At 38.0% G+C, this 12,756-nt stretch overlaps 1 protein-coding gene across 3 annotated transcripts in view; it reads left to right on the top strand.

The window, feature by feature from the left end:
• MANBA (mannosidase beta) overlaps positions 1-12,756 on the top strand; it is a 115,298-nt gene that overhangs the window by 50,217 nt on the left and 52,325 nt on the right. For all 3 annotated transcript variants that reach the window (XM_082462334.1, XM_082462333.1, XM_082462332.1), the window contains exon 8: positions 4,080-4,231. In XM_082462334.1, coding sequence (XP_082318460.1) covers positions 4,080-4,231 — 152 coding nt within the window. The remainder of the gene's footprint in view (positions 1-4,079; positions 4,232-12,756) is intronic.

Below are 12,756 nucleotides of genomic sequence, written 5' to 3'. Positions count from 1 at the left end.
CTTGTAGACAGCATATATATGGGTCTTGTTTTTGTATACATTCAGCAAGCCTGTGTCTTTTGGTTGGAGCATTTAATCCATTCACGTTTAAGGTAATTATCGATATGTATGTTCCTATGACCGTTTTCTTATTCGTTTTGGGTTTTTTTTGGTAGATCCTTTTCTTCTCTTGTGTTTCCCACTTAGAGAAGTTCCTTTAGCATTTGTTGTAGAGCTGGTTTGGTGGTGCTGAATTCTCTTAGCTTTTGATTGTCTGTAAAGCTTCTGATTTCTCCATCGAATCTGAATGAGATCCTTGCCGGGTAGAGTAATCTTGGTTGTAGGTTCTTCCCTTTCATCACTGTAAATATATGGTGCCACTCCCTTCTGGCTTGTAGAGTTTCTGCTGAGAAATCAGCTGTTAACCTTATGGGAGTTCCCTTGTATGTTATTTGTCGTTTTTCCCTTGCTGCTTTCAATAATTTTTCTTTGTCTTTAATTTTTGTCAATTTGATTACTGTGTGTCTTGGCATGTTTCTCCTTGGGTTTATCCTGTATGGGACTCGCTGAGCTTCCTGGACTTGGGTGACTATTTCCTTTCCCATGTTAGGTAGTTTTCGACTATAATCTCTTCAAATATTTTCTCTGGTCCTTACTCTCTCTCTTCTCCTTCTGGGACGCCTATAATGCGAATGTTGTTGCGTTTAATGTCCCAGAGGTCTCTTAGGCTGTCTTCATTTCTTTTCATTCTTTTTTCTTTATTCTGTTCCACAGCAGTGAATTCCACCATTCTGTCTTCCAGGTCACTTATCCGTTCTTCTGCCTCAGTTATTCTTTTATTGAATCCTTCTAGTGTAGTTTTCATTTCAGTTATTGTATTGTTCATCTCAGTTTGTTTGTTCTTTCATTCTTCTAGGTCTTTGTTAAACATTTCTTGCATCTTCTTGATCTTTGCCTCCATTCATTTTCCGAGGTCCTGGATCATCTTCACTATCATTATTCTGAATTCTTTTTCTGGAAGGTTGCCTATCTCCACTTCATTTAGTTGTTTTTCTGGGGTTTTATCTTGTTCTGTCATCCGGTACATAGTCCTCTGCCTTTTCATCTTGTCTGTCTTTCTGTGAATGTCATTTTTGTTCCACAGGCTGCAGGATTGTACTTCTTCTTGCTTCCCATAATAGATTTTTTATCCATATATGTTATTGTAATATAATGCATTGGTTATTTGAAAAATGTTGGCATCTGGAGATTTTTAAATGTTTTCAAATGTTAAACCATTTTAGTATATAAATCACATTCAAATTTGTTAACATCACCACTGATGACTTTTGGGAAGCGCTCAAGCTCATGGTTGTGCGTACAAGTTTTCCTAAATCCTAATTTTTAACTGTTACTTGCCTTGAACTGACAAGACTCACTTCAGTCATTTTCAAGAAAATGTCTACCAAGTCACCAAGTCTGAATAACCATAGTTTGTCTGGCAGTTCTTTCAAGTTAAAAGAACCAGTTTTTATGAACCAGATGTCTAATTCAGCTTACAACTCAAACTGTGGCCTAGATACTTTTCCTTAAGACATCCATCGTGCGTGATGCTTTATTCATAGTTCCTATTTCATCACACAGTCTAGTACAATGATGTGTACTCAAGGTTGGTGTTTAATAGAATTAATAATTTTTATTGCTTTATCAAGGACATCCTGAAGTGAAACTGCACCCCGCCCCCCCCCCCCAAGTAATGCATGAAAGTGAAGGATACAATGACTACTAGCACACTTCGGAGGCACTGCCTTGATTTTTGCCAAGGCACCAGCAGTGTTACCCACTGTAAAACTCTCTCAGCTAATATGTGTGCTTCTCCAACAAATGCAGTGTGAAAACCAGCCCTGTGAGATACTCTAGTGCTTTGTCATTTCTAGTTTGAAAAACATTATAATAGGATGTAAAACAACGTATTACAACGTAATAAAGAATGTTAGCCTTTTGAAGAGTTTATCCATCTAAGTTTAAAATATTCAGTTCCTTTTTCTTTATACTTAGAATGATTGGTCTCAAAATGATACTACAACGTAACTGGCACCATAAATAGTATTTTTAAAATGTTCCATTGCATAAGATACAATAAGATAAATTATTAACATCTACAAAGTGGAGGGCAATATGGCTTTCATCACAATCTCATTTCTTATTTATCATTTCACCCAGTTTCTTTGGAGTAGATTCCTCCCTTCCTTGAGTCAGAAGACTCTCTGATATGTCAGTTTCATTTTTTTCAGCACTTTTAAATGTAGACAGTGTGGTTGTAGGTGAGAATGTTAGTCTTCTAATCCCATTTTAAGACAACAATTTAAGACAAAAATTAGGAAAAAGTATATTATAAGAAAGTTTTCTTTTAGAATGAGATAAAATATTGTTTAAATGAGTCTCAATTAAAATTAAAATTTGTTTTTATTTGAAAACTTAAGAATATTACATGAAACAAGTTAACAAAATGTACCTAGTCCTTTTGTGTTTCTGTGTAAGTTGCAAGGAAAACTTTGAGATTCAAAATAAGAATTTATCGAACAGTGATGAGGCTACAGAGATTATAGCAGGAATAACCAGCAGCAGCTAGTAAGAGCACAGTAGAACTGAGAACAAATTGAGTTAATCTCTGGAAATGTACCTCTTCATACCCTCAACCTCTGCTAGAGAAGTAGAACACACCAGAATACACAAGCACACGTTCCATTAGCTGTCAGAATGACCATGTCATTACACATCACGTAGCTTCTGGAAAATTCCACTGTACACTCAAAAGAGAGTAAGATTGAAAAAGGCAAATGTTGTTTTAGCTTTACTGTGAAAAATAGTTTTGAACTCAGGAACCCCCTTGAAAGGTTCCCAGGGATCTCATATGGTCCCCTGGCCACACTTAAAGAACTGCTGTTCTAGATGTTTGAATCTACCATCAAGATGTTTTAAAAGTTACCTCTCAAAGTAACCATTATTTTTTTACATTTTTGCATCCTAAAGCAGGTGTGGTAATTCCATGTCAAGATCCTCCTCATCCAGGCCTTGTTCCCTGTCTTCTCATAAAGTTAACTCTGATATCTTTTGTCATATCATATTAATTAGGGCAAGGGTCAGAAAGTGGAAGAATGGTGGGCACTTTTATTACATGAAATAAGTTGATTTATTAATTATTTTTAACTAGAGAAGAAATGCATAATCTTGGTTTCAAGACAGGGCTTTGTTGGTATAGAAGTGTGTCCCTCAGTATTTGATCCAGTTTATGGCTGGAAAGAATGAAGATTTGGATAAGAATGTCAGTCTTTTCTATCTAGGGTCTTGCTGCTCACTTCTTAACTGTAGGGAAACCTGGCTGGACTGTCACAGGGACAAAGGTCTCAGCTTCTTCTCACGTAGCAATGATAACACTGGACTGTGTGCTTTCATCTTTTCTTCCAGTTGGAGCACCACTTACATCTCCAGTCTCCATACCAGCACTGTCTCAGACATTGAGTTTGGTGTGATAATTAGTTAGGATTAAATTGCCCATTAAACAAAATGACTTTATAATAATGTGCTATTAAAATTGGAAAGTTGTTAGATTATGAAATACCTTGTACTGTATTTCTTTGATTCTAAGATGCACGTTTTGGCACATTTTAATAACACTGAAATGATTCAAAGATGCATCAGTTTAACTGGTGACATATTTTCCCCACTTTTGTGAAATAGTATCAGTTTTTGTTTTAATTTTGAAGTGTTATCTCAAATATATTTCTTTTGACATAATTGCAAATGCCTACATCATGGGGAAGACTACAGTATATTTCACTCTTTAATGGTTTCTGTGTTTTCCTTTTCGAAGAGAAATAACAGGACCTGGCAATAATTTATTTACATATATTTTTTCTAAAATGTGCACTTCCACATTAAGTGCTTCATACCAGATAGAAAGTTAACACTAATTTATGTTCATGTAAACTGCTCAGAAGTTTACTTTAAAAAAAATCTCTTGTTTATTTTTTTCAGGCTATAGTAAACAATACAGTTTGGTTTTGTCGTATGCTTATGTTTTAAATTTCTTATTCATTATTTAATTCTGTTAATAATAGGTTTACTTTAGGACAGTGGAACTTATAGAAGAGCCGATAAAAGGGTCTCATGGTCTGAGTTTCTACTTCAAAATTAATGGACTTCCCATATTTCTGAAAGGCTCGAATTGGATCCCCGCAGATTCATTCCAGGATCGAGTAACCTCTGCCTTGTGAGTTATCATCTTTTATTTCTTGTTCCTCTTCATATTATCAGTCCCACAGAGCTTAAGAGCTACTCATTTTAACTTTTTTTAGTTCCAGTGGAAGGAACCAAGAGGTAATATATAATTCTAGGACGATGGAAACTTTGGAAAGGATTTTAAAATCATTTATTTCATTCTCATGAGCTATAGGTAGTCTTACAGCTAAACTATTTGAGACTGCTGAAATCATCCAACTTTTATAAATTGTTTCTAGAGGAACAAGAAAATGACTTATGCACATTTTGGATAGTTAGCCCCTTTGGGGGAAAAATATGATTAAATTTGGATTTTTTTCTTTTCTTTTTTTTTTGAAGAATACCTTTTTTTTTTTTGCACACTTAAAAAAAAATGGGAACCCATATTTACCTTTTCATGCTAAGGTATTTGCACATTCTTTCAATTTTACCTTAATAAAGAGAACTAAAGAAATTTTAAAATTCAAAGTGTTTTTCTGAAGCTTTGAGAATAGAACTTAACAAGAAAGTATTTCCTGACTAGGTTTATAAACTACTATCTTTGTAATAGTGAAAATAAGCTTTGTGAAGTGAAAATAAACACATTTACCTTATTTAAATGTACAAACATGCATTGACGTATATTATGTTTAGAATGTAGATGTGGTTGTTAAGTAAACTCTAATTTTGCCAAAAGTTGTAGTAATATCCTTTTACTTCAAAATGTGTATAATGTTTTAAATTTCATATGAAAATGAAATCATTCTCCAGACACAACACAGATAATTTGCTGACTCTTTTCCTTTTCAAATGCTCCTTTCCACTCCTGGCAGGTTGGCAGTGGCTGTACAGCACAGTTGGGTCAATTAGTAAACCTGCCCGTAGGTGCCTTTGCTGGGAGCACCGTGCTCTGGGTGTGTGGTCATCCTGTTATTGGCCTTTTTCCTTCCTTTCTGAATGCTGTTCTGGAAATGGAGGGTACCTGCTCTCAAGGTGGCTGCAAATTTCTATACTTAGCTGAGGGTTATGTGAATAGAAATTGGAAAAGCAGAAAGGAAGTTTACTAGATAAAGGAGTACTGGACTGGAGGAATTGTAAAAAGGGATGAGAGAGAGCTAGATACTAATATGTAAACTTTGATTTTTATCTTATAGTTTGAAATGGTTATATAAAATAAGCACATACTTTCCAAGGTTTACAGTATTTTTCTACAGGAGTAACTTTAAGACAAAAATTTAGGAGGATTCAAGATGGCAGAGGATTAGGTAGGCGTGGAGTTCATCTCTCTCCACGGATGCATCAGGAATACATCTATAGATGCAACAATTCTCACTGAACACCAGTTGAAAACTAGCAGAAAACCTTGGACAATGGAAAGGACTATAAAGATCCCTGCATAACTGGGTAGGACGGAGAAAAGGAAGAGAGAAGGAGGAGGAGAGGAAGCGGGATGGGACCTGCACCCCGGGGAGAGGGGAGCTGAAGCAGAGGAGAGATTCCCAAATGCGGGGAAACCCCCTCTCTAACGGGGATACCTCCTCTCCGATGGGAAAATCCACTGGGACAGAATGGAAGCATTTGAGGCTGTTGGAAGAGCTTGAAGCTGCTGATCTGTGGCAGACGGAACAGAGTGAGAACTACACAGACGGTCCGTACCTCTGCCCTATGTGCCCCAGACTGGGATGTGTGTTCACAGGTGTGCAAGGGGGCTGGGAGCTGGTGTGTGGGGATTGGAAAAGAGGCCCAGAGTGAGAACTGCTGTTGGTTGTGGGGAGATGGACTGAGGGGATGGGAGGGAAGAAATCCGCAGCAGGGAATGCCTGTGGAGGAAGTCTGGACTGCCTTGGAAGCAGGGCGCTACTGCTGAGTCCCACGCTGGGGTGGGAGCCACTATTGTAACTTCTCTCTCCCCACATGTTGCTGCCTGCCAACGACAATAAAAGAAGCCTGCTCAGGGCTGGGTCTTGTGCGCTGGCTGCTGAGACATAAAAAAGCTCCCTCAGAGCTGGCCCTCACATGCCGGCTGCGGGGCAATTAAAAAAAACCACCACCACCCTCTCAGGGCTGGCCCTAACATGCCTGCTGCCGGGTGCCAGAAAAACCCCAGCCAGGGCTGGCCCTCACGTGCCTTACGCTGGCCGCTGGAAAAGGCCCTCACTAGGGCCATATCTCTTGCACCCATGGCCGACGGCTCCCCTGTGCATTTGGTGCCACTGGGGCTCCCGTGATCCAAGCAGTCATACCACCTCTGCACCCGGTCCTCACAGGGCCAGACCCAAGAGCTCCAAAGCAGCCTCAGGACCAGACTCCTGCAGGCAGACCACACGCAGAGGTGGGGATAAAAGCAAAGCTGTACCCCAGGGACGGGGTGACTAAGGAAGAGGATGGAAAATCTTTCCACTGGCAGCACAAGCTGCAGATTAAATCCCCACGATCAGCTAGGAAGACCCTGCGTCTATGGAACATCTGAGTAGACAATGAGTGTTCCCACAAATGAGAACGGTCCAGCTCTGGCCGCTGTGGACTTTGGGGGCAGCACACGCAGAAACTGGGCCACATCAGAGTCGGAGGGGTCCCCACAGGGCCCACAGCAGGTCCAGAGACCATCCCAGAGGCAGAGGAGGGGCTCCTGGGGAGGCGGAGGAGGGCTGTGGCTCACGGCGTGTGCAAGGACCCTCACAGTGGAGACCCCAGGGAAACATAATTATTACTATTAATTTTATTATGTTTTGATTCATTCTGTTGTTGGTTCTGGCTTCTTTTATTTTCCTTTGGTTTCTTTTTCTTTCTTTTTGTGTTTGTTCTTGTTTTAGTTTTTTTTTTTATTTAGTCTTTTGGGATCTCTGTGTTTTATAATATATATTTATATTTTTATATATTTCCATTTTTACTTTGCTTTTCTGTTGTTCTGTGTTCTTTTCCCTTATTTTTTTCTTCCTCTTTTTCTTTATTTTTTTTTTATATTTCCATTTCTATTTTGCTTTTCTGTTCTGTGTTTTTTCCCTTTTTATTTTATTATTATTATTTTTAAAATCATTTTTATCAGTTTCTTCTGTTTCCTTGCTTTATTCTTCAGTGGGCACACTGCTTTGGTTTTGTTTTTAGGTTATGTGTTTTTGTTAGTATTAATCCTAATTGTTTGATTTCATTTTTGAGTTCTGTTTGTCTGGTTGTTCTCTTGCTTTTTGTTTTATTTGTCTCTGTTTTTGTTTCTTTTATGTGTGTGTATATTTCCTTGTTTCTGTTTTTGTTTGTTTGGTTTTGTTTTAAACATTTCTCCGGGGTTTTGTTTGTCTTTTTTTTTTCTTTAATATATTTTCTATTTTATTATTACTTTTTTAGATTTCTGTTTCTACGTTGCTTTTCTGTTCTGTCTTCTTTCCCCTTTCTCTTGTTTTTCTTTTTTGAAATATCATTTTTTTCAGTTTGTTTTGTTTCCTTGCTTCATTCTTCGGTTGGCACTCTGCTTTGGTTTTGTTTTTTGGTTTTGGGTTTTTGTCGGCTTTCTTCTTAATTGCTTGATTTTGTTCTTGGGTTCTTTTGTTTGTCTGGTTGTTCTCTTGCTATTTGCTTTACTTGGTTCTGTTTTTGTTTCTTTTGTGTGTGTGCATGTTTCCTTGTTTCTGTTTGTTTGATTTTACTTTTTACCATTTGTCTGGGGCTTTGTTAGACATATTTTTCTTTTTTTTAAAACCCCTTTATTGCCGAGACAAGCAACTTGTGGGGTGTTGGTCCCTCGACCAGAAGTCGGGCCTGAGGCTCTGGAGTGGGAGCACTGAGTCCAGGATGCTGGACCAGTAGAGAATTCCCAGCCCCAGGGAAGATTAATCTTCGAGAGCTCTCACAGAGGCCTCTATCTGAATCCAAGACCCGGCTTCACCCAACTGCCAGCAGGTCCCAGTGCTGGACATCTCACACCAAACAACAAACAAGACAGGAACACAAATCCACCCATCAGCACACAGACTACCTAAAGTCATACTAAGCTCACAGACACCCCAAAACCTACCACCTGACACAGCTCTGCTCATCAGAGGGAAAAGACTCAGCTCCACCCACCAGAACGCAGGCACCAGTCCCTCCCATCAGGAGGCCTACACAAGACATTGGACCAACCCCACCACTGGGGGCAGAGAACAGATGCAAGAGGAACTACGACCCTGCAGCCTAGGGAAAGGAGACCTCAAATACTGTAAATTAGACAAAATGAGAAGACAGAGAAATATCTTACAGGCAAAGGAGCAAGATAAAAACCCACAAGACCAAATAAATGAAGAGGAAATAGGCAAACTACCTGAAAAAGAATTCAGAGTAATGATAGTAAAGATGATTCAAAATCTTGGAAATATAATAGACAAAATACAAGAAACATTTAACAAGGACCTAGAAGATCTAAAGAGCAAACAAACAGTAATGAACAACACAATAACTGAAATTAAAAATACTCTAGAAGGAATCAATAGCAGAATAACTGAGGCAAAAGAACGGATAAGTGAGCTGGAAGATAGAATGGTGGAAATAACTGCCACAGAGCAGAATAAAGAAAAAAGAATGAAAAGAATGGAGGACAGTCTCAGAGACCTCTGGGACAACATTAAACACACCAACATTCGCATTATAGGGGTCCAGGAAGAAGAAAAAAGAAAGGGTCCGAGAAAATATTTGAAGAAATTATAGTTAAAAACTTCCCCAACATGGGAAAGGAAATAGTCAAGTCCAGGAAATGCAGAGAGTCCCATACAGGATAAACCCAAGGAGAAACACGCTGAGACACATATGAATCAAACTAACAACAATTAAACACAAAGAAAAAATATTAAAATCAGCAAGGGAAAAGCAACAAATAATATACAAGGGAATCCCCATAAGGTTAACAGCTGATCTTTCAGCAGAAACTCTACAGGCCAGAAGGGAGTGGCAAGATATATTTAAAGTGATGAAAGGCAAAAACCTACAACCAAGATTACTCTACCCAGCAAGGATCTCATTCAGATTCGATGGAGAAATCAAAAGCTTTACAGACAAGCAAAAGTGAAGAGAATTCAGCACCACCATCCAGCTTTACAACAAATGCTAAAGGAACTTCTCTAGGCAGGAAACACAAGAGAAGGAAAAGACCTACAAAAACAAACCCAAAACAATTAAGAAAATGGTAATAGGAATATACATATCAATAATTACCTTAAATGTAAATGGATTAAATGCCCCAACGAAAAGACACAGACTGGCTGAATGGATACGAAAACAAGATCCGTATATATGCTGTCTACTAGGGACCCACTTCAGACCTAGGGACACATACAGACTGAAAGTGAGGGGATGGAAAAAGACATTACATGCAAATGGAAATTAAAAGAAAGCTGGAGTAGCAATACTCATACCAGACAAAATAGACTTTAAAATAAAGACTATTATAAGAGACAAGGAAGGACACTATATGATCAAGGGATCAATCCAAGAAGAAGATATAACAATTGTAAATATCTATGCATCCAACATAGGAGCACCTCAATACATAAGGCAAATGCTAACAGCCATAAAAGGGGAAATCAACAATAACACAGTAATAGTAGGGTGACTTTAACACCCCACTTACACCAATGGACAGATCATCCAAAATGAAAATAAACAAGGAAACACAAACTTTAAATAAGACATTAGACCAGATGGACTTAATTGCTATTTATAGGACATTCCATCCAAAAACAACAGAATACACTTTCTTCTCAAGTGCACACGGAACATTCTGCAGGATAGATCACATTTTGGGTCACAAATCAAGCCTCGGTAAATTTAAGAAAATTGAAATCGTATCAAGCATCTTTTCTGACCACAACATTATGAGACTAGATATCAACGACAGGAGAAGAACTATAAAATATACAAACGCATGGAGGCTAAACAATATGCTACTAAATAACCAAGAGATCACTAAAGAAATCAAAGAGGAAATCAAAAGTACCTAGAAACAAATGATAATGAAAACACGATGACCCAAAACCTATGGGATGCAGCAAAAGCAGTTCTAAGAAGGAAGTTTATAGCAATACGAGCCTACCTCAAGAAATAAGAAAAATCTCAAATAAGCAACCTAACCTTACACCTAAAGCAATTAGAGAAGAACAAAAAAACCCCAAAATTAGCAGAAGGAAAGAAATCATAAAGATCAGATCAGAAATAAAGGAAAAAGAAATGAAGGAAACAATAGCAAAGATCAGTAAAACTAAAAGCGGGTTCTTTGAGAAGATAAACAAAATTGATAAACCATTAGCTAGACTCATCAGGAAAAAAAGGGAGAGGGCTCAAATCAACAGACTTAGAAATGAAAAAGGAGAAGTAACAACTGACACTGCAGAAATACAAAGTGTCATAAAAGACTACTACAAGCAACTCTATGCCAATAAAATGGACAACCTGGATTAAATGGACAAATTCTTAGAAAAGGACAACCTTCCAAGACTGAAACAGGAAGAAATAGAAAACATGAACAGACCAATCACAAGTAATGAAATTCAAACTGTGATTAACAATCTTCCAACAAACAAAAGCCCAGGGCTAGATGGCTTCACAGGCAAATTCTGTCAAACATTTAGAGAAGAGCTAACACCTATCCTCAAACTCTTCCAAAATATAGCAGAGGGAAGAACACTCCCAAACTCATTCTATGAGGCCACCATCCCCCTGATACCAAAACCAGAGAAAGATGTCACAATGAAAGAAAACTACAGGCCAATATCACTGATGAACATAGATGCAAAAATCCTCAACAAAATACTAGCAAACAGAATCCAACAACACATTAAAAGGATCATACACCATGATCAAGTGGGGTTTATCCCAGGAATGCAAGGATTCTTCGACATATGCAAATCAGTCAATGTGATACACCATATTAACAAACTGAAGGATAAAAACCATATGATCATCTCAATAGGTGCAGAAAATAACATTCCATTGTACATATGTGCCACATCTTCTTTATCCATTCATCTGTTGATGGGCATTTAGGTTGCTTCCATGTCCTGGCAATTGTAAATAGTGCTGCAATGAACATTGTGGTACATGTATCTTTTTGAATTATGGTTTTCTCAGGATATATGCCCAGTAGTGGGATTGCTGGGTCATATGGTAGTTATATTCAGTGCAATCCCTATCAAATTACCAATGGTATTTTTCACAGAACTAGGACAAAAAATTTTACAATTTGTATGGAAATGCAAAAGACCCCGAATAGCCAAAGCAATCTTGAGAAAGAAAAACGGAGCTGGAGGAATCAGGCTCCCTGACTTCAGACTATACTACAAAGCTACAGTAATCAAGACAGTATGGTACTGGCACAAAAACAGAAATATAGATCAGTGGAAATGGATAGAAAGCCCAGAGATAAACCCACGCACATATGGTCACCTTATCTTTGACAAAGGAGGCAAGAATATACAATGGAGAAAAGACAGTCTCTTCAATAAGTGGTGCTGGGAAAACTGGACATGTAAAAAATGAAATTAGAACACTCCCTAACACCATACACAAAAATAAACTGAAAATGGATTAAAGACCTAAACGTAAGGTCAAACACTGTAAAACCCTTAGAGGAAAACATAGGCAGAACACTCTATGACATAAATCACAGCAAGATCCTTTTTGACCCACCTCCTAGAGAAATGGAAATAAAAACAAAAATAAACAAATGGGACCTAATGAAACGTAAAAGCTTTTGCACAACGAAGGAAACCATAAACAACACGAAAAGACAACCCTCAGAATGGGAGAAAATATTTGCAAATGAAGCAACTGACAAAGATTAATCTCCAAAATTTACAAGCAGCTCAACATCAAAACAGCAAACAACCCAATCCAAAAATGGGTAGAAGACCTAAATAGACATTTCTCCAAAGAAGACATACAGATTGCCAACAAACACATGGAAGGATGCTCAACATCACTGATCATTAGAGAAATGCAAATCAAAACTACAATGAGGTATCACCTCACACCAGTCAGAATGGCCATCATCAAAAAATCTACAAACAATAAATGCTGGAGATGGTGTGGAGAAAAGGGAACCCTCTTGCATTGTTGGTGGGAATGTAAATTGTTACAGCCACTATGGAAAACAGTATGGAGGTTCTTTAAAAAACTAAAAATAGAACTACCATATGACCCAGCAATCCCACTACTGAGCACATACCCTGAGAAAACCATAATTCAAAAAGAGTCATGTACCACAATATTCATTGCAGCTCTATTTACAATAGCCAGGACATGGAAGCAACCTAAGTGTCCATCGACAGATGAATGGATAAAGAAGATGTGGCACATATATACAATGGAATATTACTCAGCCATAAAATGGAACGAAATTTATTTGTAACGAGGTGGATGGACCTAGAGTCTGTCATACAGTGAAGTAAGTCAGAAAGAGAAAAACAAATACTGTATGCTAATGCACATATATGGAATCTAAAGAAACGGTACTGATGAACCTAGTGGCAGGGCAGGAATAAAGACACAGACGTAGAGAACTGACTTGAGGACACA

This window comes from Balaenoptera physalus, assembly GCF_965194825.1.
Source record: "Balaenoptera physalus genome assembly, chromosome: 5".
Classification (NCBI taxonomy): Eukaryota; Metazoa; Chordata; class Mammalia; order Artiodactyla; family Balaenopteridae; genus Balaenoptera; species Balaenoptera physalus.
The sequence above is the reverse complement of the archived record's forward strand: the minus strand, read 5'-3'. Positions and strand labels throughout refer to the sequence as shown.